The sequence below is a fragment of the Struthio camelus genome, chromosome 1 (assembly GCF_040807025.1).
Source record: "Struthio camelus isolate bStrCam1 chromosome 1, bStrCam1.hap1, whole genome shotgun sequence".
Lineage (NCBI taxonomy): Eukaryota > Metazoa > Chordata > Aves > Struthioniformes > Struthionidae > Struthio > Struthio camelus.
The window spans coordinates 2,655,811-2,678,106 of NC_090942.1; the positions used below are offsets into that span (position 1 = coordinate 2,655,811).

General features: G+C 44.9%; 1 protein-coding gene across 1 annotated transcript in view; it reads right to left on the reverse strand.

The window, feature by feature from the left end:
* The window catches only part of EXOC4 (exocyst complex component 4), a 396,906-nt gene that overhangs the window by 61,454 nt on the left and 313,156 nt on the right, over window positions 1–22,296 (reverse strand). The window contains exons 12-14 of the mRNA XM_068953333.1: window positions 20,457–20,593; window positions 13,012–13,167; window positions 1,147–1,325 (exon numbers count right to left, since the gene is read on the reverse strand). Of these exons, the coding sequence (XP_068809434.1) occupies window positions 1,147–1,325; window positions 13,012–13,167; window positions 20,457–20,593 (472 nt within the window). The remainder of the gene's footprint in view (window positions 1–1,146; window positions 1,326–13,011; window positions 13,168–20,456; window positions 20,594–22,296) is intronic.

A 22,296-nucleotide genomic window follows, 5' to 3' on the forward strand; every position in this document is an offset into this window, starting at 1 on the left:
GAGCAACAATCGCACTTAGCTGCATCCCGCGGACCGTATTGCTGTTACTACGGAATGGGATTGAGGCAGCTATTAGGTCAAAGACGTCATCTTCTGTACAATGCCGCACCTTTCAAACACAATCTATCGACATTAATCGCGCCAAGGCACCCAGCGATGTACAAATAACAGCACTGCCATCGCGTTGCAAGCGGCACGTTATGCGTAAAGCTTTTTGTGCTATTAAAACAGCTTAATACGTTTCGGTACAAAGGGTTCGGTCAGAGAGCGGAGTCCATTTATGCCGAGCTCTGTTTCTGGCGCACAGCCACAGCCCTGCTCTGAACATGACCCAATGCAGACCACGCCAATAATGGCGATACGAGAAGTAACACTAATCACACCTCTAGTGCCAGCCAGACAGAAAAATCGCTACTCTCCAGAGTGAGGAGGGAAAGCTGAAGCACGGCGAAGTGAAAGGATCTCACAAAGGCAACGGAGGCAACCCTTGACAGTCAGGAGCAGAAGTGGGGTCTCCAGAGTCCCGCTTCTCCGTCCTCCCTGCACCTCAGCTCAGCAACGGTTACTCCTGCCTTCGCAGAGTGAACATCAATGCCCCACTGACATGTATACCAGGGCACTCCTCATTAAGAGCTGCTCAGTTTCTCCACTGAATTTATCTTATCTCTCTCTCTCCCTCTATTTTAAATATTCAGTGATCTAGTGATGCTTTAAAGAAAATGAAACCTCTCTTGGCAGCTCAGCACTGACACCCCTTCCTGTATAATGCCATCAGCAGGGACCGCTGAAAAACTCAAGGAAGCCCCCTTAAAGAGTGGTCAGAGCTTATGGGAAAAGTGATGCTCCTGGCATCCTCACCCAGTGCCCACTACGCAGCCAGAGCAGATGCCACACCACAGCGTTCACCAGGAGGAAAGAGACTGAGCTGCTTTGCTTTCTGCGCTCCTCTGAGCTCCCTGAAGAACTGAACGTGCCTAGGACAGACGCCTTGGGCAACCTGCAAGCTGGCAGAACTGAACTTTGTCAACAGATGGAAAACCCCTTTGAAATCAAGTACAAAAGAGGTCCCCTCCTGCCACTACAGTATAATTATCTAGGTTTCCACCTCTGAGACAAGTGTGGCCCTCACCCACGGTAGCTACTTACTCTGGGTGGCTGAAAGACTGGAGAAGGCCGCCTTCGTGCGACCAGCCAACCACTCCAGGCTCTCGTGCATGTTGGCCAAGGCCTTCAGGTCGCTGACGTCGCGCAGGATCTCCTGCTGGGGGATCAGCTTATCTCCCAGGTTTCCGATGAGAACTTCTGACTCTTTGCCGAAAGCAGCCCTGAAACGCAAACCAAAACCACCCACGTGAGTACAACGCAGGGTCGCTAGGGGAAGAGATTAGCCATACCACCGACAGCGTCACACTGGCCTGCGCTGAACTGCTCCAATGAGTGGTTTTGAGAACTTTGTCTGCTGGAGTTTTAAACGCCTTGTTACAAAGAACAAAAAATTCTGCAGTTCACGACACCTCTACCTCACAGTCTCTTAATTTAATTTTACTCTCCGTCATTACAAATTGCATCCCAACCAACTTCAATATCCCTTTCCCCCAGCATTTACACCCTTCAGAGACATGCAGATGATTTCCAGGTCTTTTTGTTATATGTATAAATAACATACTGCATATGCAGTTCTCTTAATCTTCCCTTGTAAGTCATTCCTTCCAATCCCTCAGTCAATCTTTTTCATACCTACATCAAAAGAAATTTACCACAAAACTCGATGGCTTAAAAGGACAAAGGGACAAGAAAAAATGGTTTTCAATATTACCCTGCGCATTATTTTACCAGTACGGATGCCGCACCTGGTGAAAAGTGATGACCAGGACAAATGGGTTTACACCACACAATGATTTGTAAACAAAATCTGAAAAACTTCCTTCAACGCTTGTAAATGCTCGCTCCGGTGCTGTGTTCCATCTTCCGCATTCAGATTTAGCTTTCCCAGTACTCGTGTCCACGAAGAGCTAGTTGGGCAAAGTCCCAGAAGGATTTTTGTGGCATTCTCACCTCTTTTGCAGGTTAAGAGACTAATCCCAGGAGCAACTCTCCTCCGGTATGACTTTGTGCGTAGCATTAGGGCAGAGAACGCTGGGCAACGCTTCCTACATGTAATTACAACAGCCTCCGGATGAAACATTTTATTCAAAGACTCCAAGTGACGGCACATTTACCATGGTCCTCGGTACACTGTTCCAATCATTAGTTGCTCTTTTGGTAACCAATTTGCATTCCACTTTCATTCAACTTTGCAAACCTCAACTTCCCGTCATTAGATCTTTTATGAACTTACAATGAGGAATCATGCTGCTGAGCATAATAGCTGCAACGCGCTGCAGCAAAATAATTCCAACAGTGGCATTTTATATACTTTCTAAGTAGTTTTATTGCCAGCATCTCACTAGATTTGTGAGACTTCACTGTCACTGGAGAAAAAAAAAGACAACCCTGAAATGGTTTAAAATTGCTCAGCTGAATTCATTAAAAGCATAAAATAAAAATAACCTTCATTAAAAAAATCTCTGTGAGGATTTTCTTCTGCTTGACAATGAAAAATACGTTGCCTCAGGGCTGCATCCCTAGTACTATGGTTTGGGAGGACACCTTCTCTGTAGGCTACGTCTGAGGACTGAGACACAAGAACGTCCCCAACCGCAAAGGAATACAGCAGTGTTACTTTAGCTGTTCCTCTTCTCCATAGGATGAGGTTAATTTTGAGCCATTCTGGCTATCCAAAATAATTAAATCCTTTCTGCACTTCAGGAAAGCCAAAAAAAGCTTTCCTGATCAGGTATTTCTACAAGATTCGTATAAGGGGCCGTAAAGCTTCTTGTTCTTAGTGCAATAGTTATTTAAATCTGCTCATTCCCCACGTTTTTCCTGACAGCGCCTGCGAGCGAGGAAAGGCAAAGTGACTCATCCAAAGTCAAAACAGGCTTTTGAAGCTCAACACCACATTGAACCAGGTGGTCCAAACGCGTACCCGAGGCTTGACCGTTCTTTCCTTGGAAATGCACGATCATCTATTTAGGTAAGACACATTTTTGACTTTCGTAACAAGCAGAGAACTTCAGCTCCACCCACACAATGAACATGCCAGTACTCTCTCTGGTTCTTGTGGAGCAGAAGACATCTCAGGGATAAGTTTTTTCCCCTCAGCTGAACCACTCCTCTTGATTTAGGCTATCAAATCCCAGAGGCAGCTGCATGAATTGCTCAGATGGAAAAGTAGGAAAGGAAGCATTTGGTGAATTTCTACTGTCTTTACTGTAGCTTACCCATACAAAATGCATTAAAATAAGCAGTTCTTTGCAGAGTCCAATTTGAGAACTGGTAACGTTAGTAGGAGTCACTAGCGTGCCTCTACCCACACCAGCGATTACGAGTTCAGGTTTATTGCAGGGACTACTCTTCTGTCTTACCGCGCAGCCAGCGAGGCTTTGGCACTGCTTTGGATGGATAGCCTGTGCATGAATAATACAGTACTTTCAGTCATGCTGAAAAACAGAAATCTATAGAAAACAAAGCATGGTGTATTTCCTATTTTTACTCCTGGGAGGAATACAAATGAGGTCCTCTATATGATACCGTACTCTAAATTACAGTTCGAATGCATGTGACTTTGCCATTCATCCTAAAACAACAACAGAAGTTTGCATCAAAAGGACAGCAAATATAATTGATTGCTTTCTTTAACAAATATCTCTGGCTGTGGAAACCCTAATTCACTACTCCACGCAAGCTGCAATCTATAATAGAGACAACCTGCAACAAGCAACTCCTGTTTCAGAAGATAACTTCAAAGAGTTCTCACGGATTCCAGGAATTTCATTTTAAACCTGCTGTTAGCAATCGCTTCCAGGAAGCAAATTTTTGCTAGTGTTCCGGATACCTGCCTGAGAGACTATTCACTGCATGTATTTCTGTCTCTTTACATACTAAATTTGCAAGGCTAAGCATTTAAAGGTAAGGAAATAAAAAAGTAACAGTAGAATATGCAATCTTAACTCTTTTTCTTGTGAATACTTGCATTAAAATAGCATCTTCAGACCATACCATTTCTCAGTCAATACTTTTCTTGGCACAATTACACCTGCAAGCGTATACTTAGGACAGGGAGTGAAGAGAGATTTCTGAAATAAAGCCTCTGCGTACAAAAAGATCTGCAACCACATAACGTAGTTAGTTTTTGAGGTCTCTGGTTTTGACGGCTCAGCGGGTACCCCTGGTTTGAATTACGACGGCTTTGAAAATTCAAAACCCATCCTATTCTAACCACGAAGTTTCCTTTGGACTTTGCCACAACACGCCCCCCGCCCCCGCCACTTAGGGTGAGCTCTCAGAGATGGAAATTTCCACCTAGAGAGCTGAATATTTTAGACAGCGAGAATACATCACAACGAAGTGGCTCAGAATGGCGCGTTTTACAGAACGTGAACAAAAGGGAACGCTCCATTCTCCTGAGAGACCTTCAGGTGTGTATATACCCACGCTCAACAAGGAGATTAATATTGCATATCGACTACACAGTGAATAAAGAAAATCCGAGTGCATTTCCTCACCGTCCAGCTGCTTCTTTGTGGGAGCTCGTTCTTCCTTACATTGCATGTGACGCTAGTGCTACACAGCTTCATTGCCTTTTTAGTCCCGATTCCCATAGGATTTGCATGCACTTCAGTAGGGCTCGCTCTTCGTCTCCCGCTTGGCGGAAGATGGGCTGCACTAGCAAAGTCCTTGGACTAATGAAGCCCCTCAAGTCTCCCAATCAGTTTGTTTCACTTTGCTAAGCCATCTGGGTTTCTATAATATATGTAGGAGGATGGGAAATTTGTACACTGGGGAAGAAAGGCCAGAGAAGGGCATATGTGATAAATCAGCATCACCCATGCTACATTTAAGGCATGCTGACCACGTCGGAGCAAGGCTGGAAAGCAGCCAAGTGTCCACATCAATACTAAACAACGAGGGAAGGAGGCATCCGATGTACCCTTGGCAGCAGCTTTACATGCGCTTACTGCTCCTCTCCCTTTCCACTGCCAAGAAATTAGCTTCAAACATCCCTTCGGCAAACAATGTGGAGTAAAAAGCTCGCTGGGAGGGTGTACGGAGCCACAGGAGTATGATGGTTGTGAAGAAACCCTTCATATTTAGACAAAACTCTGTCAGCCCTCTTCCTGAGGAGCCCCAAGGGAGCGCGTTGAAGTGCCATTTACAGGTGGGGACACTAAAGCACACAGGAGTATCTGAGTTGCCTGAGGCCATATAACGAGTTGGCGTCAGAGGATGTGTTGGAGCTCCACGCCGCTGCATCCCAACCCTGAGATGAACTCAACACCATGTACACCCCAGCAAATTTATAGTTATAACTATGATTTGCACAGTGGCGTTTTCAACACCACTCAACGTCGGCAGAGTATTTATTATGCTAATGAACATATCATACAAAGAGTCCAGAGAGAAGGCAGATTTGAGAGTCACTTTGTAGCTGTATAGCAAATATCCAAAAACCATCCATTAAACTGTGAAGACGACAAATGTAATTTGATTTCTATTCCTGTGCTTTAGCCACAGAGTTAGAATTCAGGCTTGCAGACTGCATTTAAAAAGCTGTATACAGAAATAACCAAGGCAGATAGATTTCCCCTCGACTATTTCAAAGACATTACTATTACGTCCCTATTTATAAAGAGGGAAAAGGTGGTTTGTTGCCTCACCTTGCTCTAGAATTTGTTCAACAGTCACAAAGACATTGTGCAAGCTGCAAAACAAACTAACCCACGTGGGCACTTGCTGCAAAAGGAATCACTGATTCACTGCAGCAAGAACAATAACCCCAGACCCAGCCATCTTGCTGTGGAAGAGGTGGTTTCACTTGTTTCAAAGATTCAACACCTGAAGGTATTTTAAAAATTCAACACATGAGGACATTTTTCTCAGCACTTCCAAACAGCATTGTAGTCACGAAGAAAAGACTCTGAAGAGTCTCCTTGGTGGATATAAATTCACGTTGCCAATCTAAGATATAGCCCATCCTAAAAACGACCCAGATTTGAGGTTTACTGGGATTTGAAAGGGCTCGACAACAATTTGTGCATCTCGATGAGGGAACGGCGCAATTGGCGCCAGCACTTCTGGGCAGCTCCAAATCTCTGCTGAGAGGTCACAACACCGTGGAAAAGCAGACATCGCTAATTGACAATTTTAAGCTGTAACATCACAGAAAATTGTCCCTCTAAAATTTAGTTGAATATTCCAGTCTTCTTAAGTTTACATGACACAATTTATCACAGCAGACAAGTAAATGTCTTATAGTATCTTGTGTAGCTCTAATGATGTGATTTAGCGATAGAAAATCTTGTTAAAGCAGTAGCTGCTATTAAAGCTTTGCGGAGAATCTCCGCGTCCCTCCTCTGCCTCCCCTCGCCATCCTTGCTAAGGAGTTTAGAGGCATCCACGTTAACCAAAAAACGTACCTCAGCAGAGCGGGGCATTCCTGCGTTCATTTCAACAGACAATGCAATCTGTAGGCTTAACGAAGCTGAAGCTGAGAGATTCTTCATGGATTCAGGTCCAGAAAAATATAATCCTCAATTCCCTCAAACTAGCAAAAAAAACCCCAAACCCACCCCTAAACACTTCTTTGCCTTCACAAGACGAGGGCTGGCAGAAGGAAACTTCTTCTGCATGTCCCACCTCTGTGTGGCAGGTATGGAGGTGCCCTGTGTCAACGAGCCTCTCAACAGTGCTATGATTTGGTGTCAGTTGTGCTCATGATGAGCACACACAGATGCAGTTTTCGACAGGATCTGAAAAGCGATCCGGATGCTCATTTCAGAGACAGGAGCAGACCGCCATCAAACAGAAGTGACTCACACCTACAGCAGACCTGGATTCATAGTCCCAGTAGATGGAAAAAAGGGGTACAGAGCCTGAAAAATCATCCTTTCGCCCTCTAAAAATATTGCAAATATAATAAATAGAGCCTGAGAAGCCAGAGAGGAAGATCTTGTATTCTTGAAAAGATCTTGTATTCAGAAAACCTACAACTGAAAAGGGAAGGGAGAAGTCAGAGATAAAGAAAGGGAAGAAGCCTTCCATGAAGCATCAAGGATTCAGAAAAGAACCTTGCAACAGCAAAAGCATCAAAAGAGAATAAAAATAACGGAAAGCACCGAACCCAACGCTACAATACACCTACCAGACAGCAGATGGGACAACTTAAGATTAGGTTTCAACTAAAAGCTAATCTTTTGACCTTTGCCTCCAGGCTGCCCAGAGAGATGTCTCAGGTAGTGATGAGGCAGATGTGAGAGACAGAGGTCTAGCTGGAGGAAGGGAATAAGCCCCTGCTCAAAGGCAGAACCTGAAGTCAGAGCTGCTGCCATCACCAAGGTCACATGGAACCAAGGTAAGGACTTGAAGGCCTCGGAGCAAGGCTTTTGCCTTAAGAATGCAAATTGGCCCAGCTCATTCCCTATTCTGCCTTCCGGGCCTGAACACTTTGTTGATTTATGCAATGGGAGGTTTAGACCACGCTGATCCCTTTGGAGGCAGCTGAAGCAATTCAAGCTGTCACTGGGCCTGGAGCGTAGGACCCATCCACTGAGCTTACTGTCCCCCAAGCAGGCTCTGCGGAAGAGCTCATGGGAGCCCTTCTAACTCACTTCAGTGCAAAAGCAGACATGCCTCAAACCGCTACTTCCTTTAAATCTGCATCCCGCTCCCAGGACTAACCAAAGCTTTGCGTTTTCAATACATCTATACTTAATTACACATCATCAGCTACGCGCTGTGCCCCAGATGAAAAGCAAAGGAGGCGAGATTTCATTCTCAACCATTCCCAGCAAGCACTCAACTGGCTCCGAGAGTAGAGTGCTTTGATCACTACCTCAGCTTGCACGGATAATCACCGGCAATGCTAGCATTGTTCTCGACAAGTCAGTCAAATCAGGCTAGTGACGTTCAGGACTAGGAGCATTTTAGAGCTCTGAGTGGATCGGGACGTATTCACACACAAAGAGTAGTGCGCAGGGCAGCTCAACATCCTTGTTGCCGGCATGCCGAGCTGGAATGCCACCGAGGGCAGTCTGGGGGGACACCCCAGCGTCTTTGCTGTTGGCACTTTCAGAAGAGACCTTACTGATGCAACCACATCGCTGCCAAGCGCGGCAGTGGTTGTGGCTGGCAAGCCTGTGGGGTCCCGACGGACCAGGCCCTCTCCCAGAGCACAGCGGAGATCTACTGCGTGCCACAAGGCAGTTGAGGAGAGTTAGTGGTTCCCAGGATACAGTCTTGATATATATATATATATATTTTTAAAACTACCTTAACTCTTCATTTTGGGTGCGCTCCACAGAGCCAAGTCACGGCTCTTGGTCTCCGCACAGTTGTCTCTCCAGTGCGGGGACGACTCAGCCTGCAGGACTCCCTGTTCCCTTGGTCAGAATCACTCACTGAAAAACTCACCTAGCATTATGCTAGAAACGCTAGCATTTGGCTGTCAGTGACTCAAACTACAACCAATGACAAGGCCTGCACGGCCAGAAAAGGCCTCTTAGTGTCCTGCTTGCTAGCAGACATTTACTATGGGAACTTGGCAGTGCAACGTGACATGCAGCAGACACTTGCACGTGCTCAGGATTGGGCCCAGGAATTGGAAGGTCTATTTCTTGCTCCCTCCGTGCATCCTGGAGCGACTCCCTTTAGTCCTTCCCTGCTCTCTTCCTTCAGCCTGATGTTTTTGTCTTGTCCCACAGTGAAACGTTTTCACTGCATGCAAGCTCTAGTTTTGCTTCGGAAGTACTGTCAGGGGATCAGCATCAACTATGTGAAGGGAAGATGAGAGATCCCTAGTAAGGAGTCAGGACAGTGTAACCGTCCTGAAAAATGATATTTCAAATGATCAAAAGAAAGGTCGGGGATGATTTGGTGAAGGATCTGCTGTTGCACAGGTGTCCTTCCTCGTTGCTAGCGTGTGGCCCCTTCTTTTGATGCAGAGCTAGCGAGGATGGGCATCAGCCGGAAAACTGGAGGCGCAGAGGCAGTGAAGGAAGCAGCAGGCAACCAGTGCCTTCTGTGGTCAGGGTTATTCTCATTAAAAAAAAAAAAAAAAAAACAACACACACAGAAGCAGGGAAAGGAAAAGTCATTTGATATATGGAGACGCTGAGAATTTTCTTAGATGGCTCCATGAACTTTAGCCTGAGAATCTGATATAAAGTTAGGTGTTCAGGAGCTTGCTGGTGTCAAGAGGAGAGGAGAAATGAAATCACTCTATCCTGCTCCTAACAGGAGCAGGTAGTTGAGATCTGGAATCAGAACAAATCTGCACTGCAGTGCATTCTTCACACTAACTTGGGGTTTCCAGACAAATGTTTTGCCCTGGGGATTGCCAGAACGCCCTTTCTAAGCTCCCCTAATAAGCAGTCCCTCTCGGGTGCAATGTGCCCTCGCCATCCCTCATGCTGCAGATCTGCACTGAAGACCACAAATTTCTGCTGTAACTCAAGTGCGGCCAGATCTGAGATCCTTTTCTTTAACGTTTCTTTCCCTTGTCAAAGGCAAAACTGGAAATGATACATCCTTGGGTTTTATCACCAACATATCCGATTCAGTAATGAACTGAAAGCTAACCTTTATAAAGTGGTAAGGGCAGCATATTTCACACTCGCCCCAGTGCCAAATAGCCTTCAGAGCTTTAAAAACTAATTATACGAATAGAGGCATGACTTTTCATTCCTTTCTCCCCTTGCCAAGTTTTGAGCTACTTTAATATGCTCAATCAGGTCTCTTTGTCTGGCCAACCACACAAGAATATTAATGGGGAGATTCTGTTAGTATCTTACCCTGCCTTTTGACATCTATTGGCAAAAAAGATAGTGGCAGGTTAAGACAACAGAATCAGTCACTGTCAACACAGATATGCATGAGGTTTTTGGAGAGACACTGCAGTTGGATTCTTCACTCTAATTAAACAAATGAGTTACAGGAAAGTGGAGGAGGGGAAGAGAAGGAAAACAGTGCACTGCTATCTCTTCCTGCCGCAGTTCAAAAACAAGTGGTAAACTTTCAGGACATGTCTAATTTAGCAGCATTCATAAAGGGATGCTACCGAGTAGTTCAAGCACAGCTGTCAGTGTTGTTTTACGTCCGAGCGGAACACACTCCCATGTTTCAGTTTCCTTCTCTCGCACTAAAAATGGAACGTGGCTGAGAGGACTTCAGTTAGAGTTTGTCCTCTGGAGTCCATTAAAAACTACTCGCTTTAATGCAAAGCTTCATTCCCCTTTGAATAAGGGTCCACTCTTCAAGAACGACTGGGCTTCCTCGGCAAGCCTCACTCTCTTCTCTGGGCTAGTAACCAATGGAGAGATTGTAGAGCAGGTTCCACTTAATGCAGTTTTCCTCTACTCTTCTCACAGATGCTCCCTCAGAGAGAAAGGAGACCTCCTCTTTCCTCCCAAGATGCCTTCACTTTTCTCTTGACTGCCCTTGTTCCTTCAAACCTTCCTCTTCAGGAAAGGACGGTTAGTCCTGTCCCCGATAGCTGGTGAGCAGGGTCTATGAACACAGGTGGGTATCCATATATGAAGGTAATGAGATTCTTTCCAATATCTTGGATGGTTAAACAGTCAGAACGAAATAAGCTCTCCCAGACTCTCTCTCATCACGGCGATGGGAACCCTAATCAGTATATCTGCAGGACCTGTTTCCCTTTGGCTTTGCGGTGGTGTTCAGGCAGTGAATGCTATGGCAGCATTCCTCCCAACTCATCAGCAACACCAAGAAGAAGAGAAAGAAGTAACAGCAGCAAAGAAATTGTCTTACTTTGTATCAGGAGATAGTCTGATAAAACATGCTTAAATAGAAAGAAGATGACAAAAAATTGGACAAGCAATTAATTTTATGTTGGACCTTTCAGGAGAGACCTATTCAACCACGGTACAGATTCCAGAGGAAGTTTATAAGCCATGTCGCTTACCATCAATGGCTAAAACTGGCCCAGACCAATTATTATCGTTTAAATTAATGCTACAGGAGCATTCAAACAGCACTCTGAGGAACGGGAGCTTAAAACACGATGCTCTGTGCAAAAACAGAACAAAGAAGAGATCTTTATCCCAATGTCTAGGCTAAAAACAAGAAATAGCACAGGGTAAGGAGCTTTTCTCAGTGAAGTCAACGTAGATGACCTAATACGGCTTTCCATTCTAACATCTCTGATACAATTGGAGGAAACGCTTCAATTAATGGATGGCAAAGTAACGTTGGAAAAAAAATGGACATCAGGATCAAGATTTTGGCACTGCTAAAGCCAATGCAAGCTTGGCCATCAGTTGTAGCCCAGCTGGGAATTCACACTCACAGACAAAGTTCAGCCAGAAGTGCCCAGCGTATACCACGGAAACTCTGTAGTCCCAAGCAGACTGCTGAGAAATCACGAGCTGGTAAGACATCCCAGCTCATGCCAAGGCCTGATCACATCCCCCAGCAAATCTGAACAGAAGAAGCAAAGGAGAAACGTGAAGGCAGAGATCGAGGCTAGGACTGAATTCACAAATCTCAGAAAAGTCAAGGACTGCACAAAGACCTCACAGGCTCTTGCCTGCTTCTCCCTCTTCCAGTAACACTGAAGATTTCTGAAACACTGGCAGGCTGATTTCCCCACTGCAATATGAGCAAACTCTTCTGTGACTAGACGTATTTTACGCTCTCTGCTGTTCCCCTCTCTAGACTGCATCATCTTTTTGTTATTATTCCTGCATTCAGTGAATACGTAAAATGACAATCTGCACAAATTAGACTTTAATTTTCAACAGCTTCACTTACTCCTACGGTTTTATAGCCAAATGCCAATCAAGGAAGTGATGAATAGTGATGGGAATCACAGACAAGCTTTGTGACTTGTTGGAGTGGCAAAGACGACTGGTTTCTTCAGGATGAGCCAATGATTCAGAAACTAAGCAATTTACAGTGTGAGGGGAAAGGCAATCTGTCCATTTGTCTCTTCAGAAGTTGTTTTAAGCTTTTGCTTTCCTTAAAGGAATAGGTAGAAACAACCTTGTTCAGATACAATAACCTGCCTCTGAAAGAATCCCATCTGGAAGTACCACTATGTTTCAAGACTTGTGACCCTCTTGCTCTTTTTACATAGCTCCTGGGCTTGGACAGAGGCGAAACGCCATCAGGTCACGGCTCAAACACAGGGCAGCTTTGGTGAGAACGCCAGATCTCGAACTCTTGCCCAGTACAACCAGTTGGCCCTTCCATAAGGTTGCAGTCTGTTGCTCTCTCCATTGCGTGGGCACTGGTGTGGTCAGGGCAGCACCACGAACCAGGGCAAGGAACTGCCTGAATTAAAAATTATTCTTTTTTTTTCTCCTACCGCCCCACCCACTTCCCTGACCACGTTCACGTCACAATTCTTCAAAAAGCCGCGTCTGAACAACAGAGCGAGTAGGAATAAGCAGTAAGGGCAGGAAAGTAGCAAGCTGGCAATGCCACTGGAACGTCCGTACTGAACCATGGCCTCGCTCCTTGCCAGATCAGAGAAGCAGCTCCACTCTCTCCTTTCTCTTGAAGGACAGAGAACTTCAGGCAGGTTTATCTCCCAATCCATGATGGGACAGACACTGATAAGCAACAGTCCAGAAACATCCCAGAAACAACACATTTTCCCAGTGATTTCTTGTAACAGTCAAGAGAACTGAATCCAGGCAACACACAAATTCTTTCGACAGTAAGTTTTCAGTTCAGCAAAACTGGTGCCTGCCTTTAAAAATCATAGCGTTATGGCACAGGGGCTCAGGCTTTATTACATTACTGAAGGAGAGACCACATGTCTCAACACCTTCTCATACACAACAACTACACAAACACCAGAATTATTTTGTTTCCAGCAGGTCTTACCACCATTGTTAATGCGCTCCAAAACCCTTTTACAACTTACACTATAAAACAGTTTACCTTATAAAGTCTTCCTCTTCCTCTCTCTTGGGTCTCAATTGCTTGGGCTGAGCCATGTTGCTCCAGTTGGGCAGAGATTTCAGGAGCCTGCTAATATCATCATCCTTAGCCCAAGATGCGCTGATAACCAGCTTTTCGTCTGACTGCACGATGCTCCTAGGGGAAATCAGCAACAATCACATTAGTGCAAGGCAAATTGTTCGCGTCATGTGATTCCATGACTATGGAATTCAATAAAATCGAATTTGGATTCAATGACTATGGATTCAATAAAATCCGTCACATACAAATGTGCAAAGCACAGAGCAGTAATCAATGGGTCCAAACAGGAATCCAACAAAGAACGTAAGCTGCTGTGTGAGGCAGGGCAATGTGGATGGATGCGCTATAAATTTGTCACCTCTCTTGATGTACCTTTGTTAGGTCGTCCCTGCAGGGATAAAGGGCCAGATTCTCCCTTCCCTTGAAATCATTTCACTCTCAATCACAACAGAGGAGGTGATTCTGTATGTAGGAGAGAGAGAAGGTAGTTTCTCTATGGCTCATTCGCTCTCTGCAATCTCAGTTGAGCCTGCCAGCCTCTGCCAATTGCATTGTGACTGCAATCTGGAAACCTGCCCAGCAAGGTCTGGGTGGAAGCCACCAAATCCATGCACACCAGCTGTCCCTGCTTGGAGAGGACATCTGAAGCAATGCAAGGACATGAAGGGTCCTCGATCTTCTCTCCAGTCATCCAAAACATCTAATAACAGAGATTTCAGCTGAGTCATATGTACGGGTAAAACGGAATCAAAGACCACAGCACATTCCAGTTATGAAGACTTTCCCCACTTAATATTTTTGGCAGTGTAACTAATCTGAAATCCTCACTGGCAACTCCAGGAGACAAAACGGATGCTGTATTTGGAGGAGTCAATTAGCTGCGTATTTTTTGTGTCAGAATTGCTCATGAACAACCATCAGTGCACACAGCACGCTCCTCGGCAACGTTACCTATTTCACTGGGGTGCTGGTGAGCTGACGGGGAAAGTGCTCTCCCCCTCTTGGTTATTCAGTAGACTGCGAGGATCTGGGAAGTACCTTTCTACCTCTTAAAAAAGGCAAGTAGCAGTCAAGGATACAGGCATTTCCTTCTAAATCCTGCCCCCAACTGCCTTCTCTGGCAAGACTTTCAGATGCTCTCTGTGTCTCTGCTCTTCTACAAAGTCCTTGCATGGTGACCAACTGGACTGGTTCTCCAGCACAAGAGGAAGCAGAGGTCACCTGCACACACCGGTCAGAGTTAAGAGGATGGTGCTGCCCGCTCTGATGCGCCACGGGGTCTCACTCTTTTAATGCCCATTTAAATGGAAACATAACGAAATCTCCATATAAAACAGCGCTGTGTGACTTGATAAAGGAAGTATCAAAAAGACAAGGTCTCAGACGGTCCTCTTCCTATGGAGATGCTTAGCTGCAGATTAACAACAGAATCAAGATCTCCATGCTCTACAAGACATCACCTTCTACTATGTGAGAACACAGACAAGACTCCAGACGTGCATTTACCCCTTAAACACCCAGCACCCACTGCTCACAAGGCTACAAGGCATCTAGAAGTAATCCATATTTGCTGTGTCCTACAATGGAAGGGGCTGCAGAGGTGTAAATGCGAGACGGATCTATTTCTGTAACTACCGTTGAAGAAGAACTGGTTTCTCCAATAAGGACAGACGCTCTGTCCTTCAAAAAGAGACAGAGACTTGATGCTGGATCTTTTAACTGAGAATTGGAGTTGCTGGATAATGCAGTATGGATTTATCTGTGCTCATTCAGTCCGTGCCAGCGCAATCTGCAACCTGCGGAGCTCTCTCCAGGGCTGCACAGAGTGCGGCCGTACTGCTTCTGCATCCAAGCCAGTATGGTGCATATGGCAAATCAGTCTCAGATCAGTCAATAGCATTCATTTGGGAAGGGTCATGAAAGACCACAATAAAGACCCTGTACCTTTATAAGCGGTTATGTGGATTAACCGGTCTCATTTTAAATTTCCTGAAAGGTATGTTGCGGTCAATAAACAGAAATAAAAGTAACAACACACAGAGTATACGAGGTTCAAAAAGGAACAGTGAAAATGGCATTGAGACACGAATCAACACTGATCTCTCTTGAAATAGAGCAAATTATTTCTTTTCCCGCCAGCGCTGAGCAACCTATCATTCCTTTCACCCACCACCAAGAAAACAACTTCTGCTCAGTAAGTACACGCTATTTGTGAAAATGAATTTGTCACATACACTTACATATGAATTTTACTTATCTTTAAATTTCATGTTCAATCTGCCACAAACAAAAAAAATGGGTTTTGTTTCCAGTCACCGAAGACCTCGGCATCTGCTGCTATTAGGAACTCAGTGCTTTTCCATTTATGACAAGGAAGGCTCTACCCAACACCCTCGTGAAAACGAAGAAAAAAAGGAAAAAAAAAAGAAAAGAAAAAAAACTTCACCAGAATCTTTGACATATGAGACAGAAAAAAAGAATTAGATGATTTTTGGCCATTTCTCTGCTGAGGCAGGACAACTGTTCCATAGACTGTATTAGCCAGTGCTTTGTCCAGTCCAGATTTAAATGACTACAGTAATAGTTTCCTTCCCTTGGGAGTCTATTTCACAGTTGAGCAAACACAACTCTTGGACAAAAAAAAAAAAAAATCCTGATAGTGTGCCTACATTTTACTTAGTTTCTTCCTCTTATTCCTGGTAATTTTCCCTACAGCAGCCTCCTGCTCTTACTGTTGACACTCTTCAGTTACTTACAGACTTACGACAGCCCTTCAGAAGCCTAGGAATGAATGTCATCTTTGGGAGTCTTCTGATGAGATGTAGAGGACAGAGCTACCTCCCTGTTTTATGACCCTTAATATCTGTTGCCCCCCAAAATCCTATTGCTTTTTGGAGTGGGTGTCAAGGGAGGAGAAAGGGGAGGCTGTTTTGCTGCTATAACAAATTGCAAACTCAGACTGAGCTTAGAGTGTCCTTGCTTTTCCAGAGTCATCGTTTTCCAAGAGCCTAACTCACGTTGTTCCCTCCTTTCTTGGTTCTCAATGATAGGTCATGCACCGGACCATATGCCCCCGGGGCTCTAAGCAGAATTTTCTGATATCAATAGGGAGTTGGATTTAATCAATGCTGAGACACTGCTTCGAACCAAATGGGTCCCTTTGAATTATTTTCCCATTCTTTCCCATAGAATGACATCTCCTGATTAGATAGAATGGCACTCCATAGAGTGACGTCTCCTGATTTTTACTGATGTTGCTGGTTTTACTCCAACCACCTCCTTGTTAATGAAGACGTTAAAGAGGGTGGAACATACCCCGATCTGCACCAGAGCCAACAGACACCCAGCTTTCTCCATCAGTTACACCCTCCCTTTTCATGACCCGTTGTTGCACGACACCTCATTCAGTCTCCAGCCTCTGTAACTTTCTATCAATGTCAGTCTAATTCAGGTCCTCAAGTGAATTATCGCAAGACACGATGACATGTTTTAGCATAGCTCACAATGCTTCCTTTCAAACACCTTCCCCCTCCCCTCCCAAGCCCTTTGTAATCATTCCTGCCACTGTAACAAGGTAACTTGTTACCACCAGTGCCATAAGCTACTCATTAATTCACAGCTCAACAGGCCATGGAAAGTGCCATCTGCGGGGCTGGTGGCACCCAGCTCCCAGGAGAAGAGACGGAAAAGGTGTAATGCTTGCACAGGTGATGGTTGTCCCCTCCACCACTCAGCAAGTTTTGGTCATCAAACATCTGCCAGCAGTAGCAGTCCCAGTTCCACTGCCCATCCCAAACAGCGAGCCCAACCCCGGACACGGCCAAGACTTTTTGTTAGAAAAACACCCGGGGGCCAGAGGGGTAACTGGACTCTGTGGCTGTGTGCCAAATGTATTCAAGAACCATTTTTTCTCTTCAAGGTAACGTCTCCTTGGTGAGGTTTGCTCATATCGGTTAGAGTTTAAGAGCAGGTGCTCAACCTGGGCCAGGTACTTTATGGCCTGAGGAGGACAGATCCCTGCCCCAAAAAGCTTTGAGAGCCAAAAAGACAACTCACAGATCAAAGAGAGAATGTGAGAAAGGGGAAGATGCCAATAACAGTACTGAACTAAGTGGCAAGGGCACTTCCCTGGGACTCAGGAAATCCCAGGTGACTGCACACCCCCATGGCACCTTGGATGAATTTATCTGCCCCTCATTTCCTTATCTATAAAAGGCGGCTTAGTTGTATTTTGCTAGCTGGAAAGCAAGAACCATAATTTCTTTTTATGGCAATGTTTGGAGAAATGTAGGCCCAGTTTAACCCCCCCCCCCCCCCGAACAAATTTAGCAGAGACACTTAAGCTAGCAGGCCAGTCACTGCAAGTTGTCTTCAGAGCTGATGGAGAGAACTGGGTACCTCCAGAGAGTTTAGCCAGATTTTAATAAAGCTGAATCACTCTCTCGAGATGTTCATCTCTTTTTGCAGACTAGAGAGAGTAACTAGTGACTGGTCCCTTAATTCAGGCTCTTCAGATTGCAAAACGATGGTTGTTCAAGGGAGAGAGGGTGAAGAAAGAACAACAGAAAGGTGATAGACATACAGGACAGAGCTTAAAGCTGGACAGCTAAATATGAACACACAACTTTACTGTGACCATAATTAAACATGGGATAAATTGTTGTAGAAGGATATGGAAACAGTTTAGCTTCAGAGCTGAGGACAGCAAGGTTTGTCTGAGAAGAGTGGTGGTGAGAAACTAAAAAGAAAAGACTCATATTAAGGGCAGATACCTTCAACCGGTTAGATTTTCCCCTGCCCCAAAGACTCCCCATATTGTCTTCTAGTACCTCCCAAAGCCTAATAAAAATGCTTTAACTCTACCAGCTTAACTCACGAGTAGAGACGGTTTCACAGAAATTTGCCAAAGCAGCTAGATGTGGGATGGACAGCCTCAGACTTCAGAAAAGCACTGCCGACACAGCAGGAGGTTTTGTGGCTCTATCTCCCATTTTGGTTTTCATTTTAATTCCCCCTTCGCCTTGGCCCACCGGAACTATTTGGAAAACACAATCCACATCTGCAAATAACGTGTGTCAACCTGAGACTGCACTTCTTACAAACATTTAATTTGCTGGAGAGAGCTCACCTAGCTCAGATTAAACTTGTTTCCAAAATTCGCCATCCATTAAAACATGAAAACTCATACTTACTATTTATATAAATATCTAATCCATTCACATCCAGTCCCGTTAGTTTCTTTGTATTCACGACAAAAATCAGAGCAAAATGGAAATCAAACATGAAAAAGCTCAGATGTGAATTCCTTAGGGCTATCTGTGCTGTAAAGAACTCTGAATAAAACACTCGTGCTTTGAGGAGTCCGTACTTGAACATTTTTAATCCACATTAGCTCATGTTCTCCTTCAGGAAACCGCACGCAGGGAAGGACCGAACGCCAGGCACGGACCTTGCACAAACCGTCCCTCTGGCTTCCCAAACTGTCGCTCTCTCGACATCCCACCGTTTGTTCCAGCCCATTGGAGCAGCCCAGCTCACGCGAGGGTCGTGCTGGGATTCCAGAAGTGATGATGGTACCTATCACCCTGCGCGTGCCCAAGAGAGAGTGGATGCACCAACAGCTTCGGATCACTGCCTCAGCCCGGCCAGCGCTCTACGGAGCTTTACTCTGATTTTAGGCAGCTGTAAACCATCATCCTTCCACTTGCTTTATCAATACGAGGACAGTTGAGGATTTGTCCTTCCAAAACCCCAAAGGAAAACTGTGGTCCGGAGGGCAAGAGCACGCAGAGCTGTGCCAGCACAGGAGATCCCTGCAGAGGGCACAACTACCTTATGGATGAGGTTGCAGAATTGCTCCTGTCTCTGCTATGTTGCTCTGAATCATTTGAAATGGATATAGATTTCTATTTCAGTCAGTCATTTGCTAGCAGGAAAACTAGAACATTTCCTGTTTTTCCTCCTGCTGTAATCAGGGTATTGCCAAATTAGGGCTGCCCTAATTACTCCTCAGCAGGTGCCAAAGCCAGGAATGGTATCAGGAAAGGAAGGAAGGAAGGACCTTTAAGTTCAAGCCAAAGAAATTACATCTACTGTTTGGTTCCAGTCAGTAAAGTTTCATATAAAATACGAACGTTTTGGACAACAGCACACACACAGCTACCAAATTACAGGAGCTTTCAGACAACGTTTACCCCATATAGGTGCTCACTGCTATTGTTGTTGTTATTAATAACAACAACGATCCCACATGCAGCCACTCAACAGACAAAGCTTCTTCTGAATGAAATCAGGCAATAGGGAATAACTTCTTAAAGCTATTGGTCAAAAAACACAAGGGCCTTCTTCAGCTTCCCCTACTATCACCAGCCTAAATTAGCTCTTAAAGGCAATTATGTACAGAAGCTATTAGAGCCCACATTACTGCAGCATCTCTAGTGTCTTTCATTCCAAGTATTTATCCCTGTGGTGGGGACACGCTCACGGCTCCTTTCTCCAGGGAGGGCCATTTAACAGACGGGCAACTGAGACGTTCAGAGAAGAAGTTATTTACCGAAAGTCACCCAGGAAACCTCTGACAAAGGAAGCACCCGAAGGAATCAAACCCCAGCTCCCTGCATGGCAACCCTGTGCCCACGGGGACCACGCTCCGTTTAGCTGCTACACTATCGTCCAGGAAGCAGTTAGAGATAGGGCCCCCAAAAACGCTGATGAAAACAGACAGCCCAGAATGGAGCACGTTTCATGACCCCTTTGAAAGAAAGGTTTTAGGAAAGTCCCATAAAATCCAGTCTGTCTATACAGTGTGTTGTGGTTAAGAGTTCCTACATTGCCACGAGATTCAAATGCCCAAATCTCAGTACAATTAACTAAAATATAGCTGGTTTTTTTCCCTAAATCTCTTGAGAATACTCACTTTGAATGATCTGACTTGCTTTACTGCTATATACAGATATTTATATTAAAGATGACACCTTATGCTCTCCATCTCCAAGCCGAGATCACTTTTGCAAGATTAAGAGAAAGGCCATGTGGTTTCTAAGCTCTACGACCACCTTCATCCACAGTGAAAGAGCACAAACCACAGTGCGAAGTGTACGAAGTCACTGGGGAGCCAGAATTGTTGATATGCCAATGACCATTATTTCAGATTTCTTTCCCATCTGTAGAGAAATTTTCTTGACCAACCAGAAGAGATGATTCCTAGAAGTAATTCCTTCCTAGTCGTTTTAAAATAGCAGAAGTCCAACAGCAGCATCTCCAGCACACATGGGTTTCTAAGCCTTCCTTCCTCCTCTAAATCCCTCCCATCTCCCATCTCCCCCCCCCGCCCCCGCCCCCGCACGTGATGAAATAGAGGTGACTGATTTGCTTCACTTCGTGAGCACGGCTAGTTCATGTACCTGTAGGCAACAGTGCAGGTGTCCTTGTACTCCTGGAGTTTCACGCACACCATGTTGAGGAACTGATCTGAATAGGCGCTCAAGTCATGCATCAGGTTCATAAGGTCTTGAACAGTCTTCTCCACAATTACCGTACTCTGCAAAAGAAAGACACCAAGACAGAATGACGACACACTATTTTCACACTACTGCGATAAACTAAATATATGACTGATAAAGGGTTGAAGAACACCCCAAGCTACAGGTTGCAGAGCATGCGGACTGTCCCAAACTCACCACTGCCTAAAGGCTGTTTAGAGAGCTTTAGCTAACGAACGCCAGATTCTAATTGCAATCGTCAGTAGGCAAGAAACTACATCATAAAAATGATCAGCAAAACAATTGCTCATTGGCCTCATTCAGAATTTACACGTGCACACTGATAATCAAAAAAAAAAAAAAAAGCACAAGTATGAATAGTGAGTTCGGCGTGTATTTTATTCAGCCTCCTTACGTCCTGTTAATCAGCGTCACAGATGCAACTGGACAGCTGATTCTCCTGGCTCTGAGCAGATCCTGGAGCACTCCAGGCTATGAGTGCTCTAAAACAGCATGAAAGAGGAAAAAGTAGAAATCGTGCAAGATGGAAGGAGATGCCTTAGAAATTTGATTATCAGGTTTGAAATCGTTTGGCTCTTTCGAGCCAGTAGCTCAAGCCTCGCAGAGCTCACCGAGTCCTTCATGTTCTGCAGGCTGATATTCAAGTTGGAGATCGTTTACTAAACCTCAACATTCAAAAAGTGTGATTTTTAGAGGAACTGAGAACCTGTGGTTCCCTTTAGCTCTGGTAGGAGTTGCGAACCCTGAGCATTTCAGATAGCCTGACCAGTAATTCTGGACCTGCAGATTTTAGGGTATTCTAAAGATTAGGGATCAGGCCCACTGCTCAAGTTTGTACAAATTGTGCGCACTGGGGACAACCACCCTTCTCCTCGGAAATCCCAGCCTTGCTCGCAGCTGAGGTTTAGGCAATGCTGTACAGTCCTTCTGTTAGGAGAGACGGCATACTGCAATCATCTGGACAGCAGGGCAGGTTTGCAAACCTAAAAAAAAATGCTGCTCCATGCCATGCAGATGACCAAATACAGACAACCTGCAGGAGAAGGAGGTACTCTGTATCTGCTAACATCACAGATTTACAGAGCCCTTACAAATCTGGGGAGCTCTGATGCACCCCAAGGTGAGACTTGGTGTGGTTTGTATTTTTAACACTGCCTGGTGCATTTAATTCCATTGCTGTGAACAATACAGAAGGAAGGTTACCAAAATCCCAGGCTGATACAAATTGAATTAATCATAGACGAGGTGAAAATAAAGTGTTATTTCTGAGCTATGCACAAAGGCAAAGAAGGAGACTGAAGCATTTGTGAGCCGTGGTTGCTCTGAGACATTCTGGGCTCCAGTTATACCAGGGGAAGCTCCACAGACTTCAAGAGAGCTGCATCAAGGATTAATTTAGCCCTTTCTCTGTATGAATCAGGGCGGGAAGAGCAGTTAGTCACTCAGTTGTTTGCAGAGTAAAATCTCATCAGAACCAAAATCACAGTGTCTGCAATATCCCCACAAGCCCAACTTCCTTTTCTGCATTGATTTCCAAATTAAAGTGCAGCAGCATCACCCTGATCCATAATCCTGCTCCTCCATATTTACCCATGAGTGATAGGAATTGATTCTACTCACCTACTTGAACCTGATTCGGTTAAAAAAAAAAAAAAAAAAAGAATTCAAAAACCAATCCTCATTCAGAGCATAGATTATTGCTTAGCAAGGGGGCAGCAGGGGGGTTTAAGGGAAGGCTTAG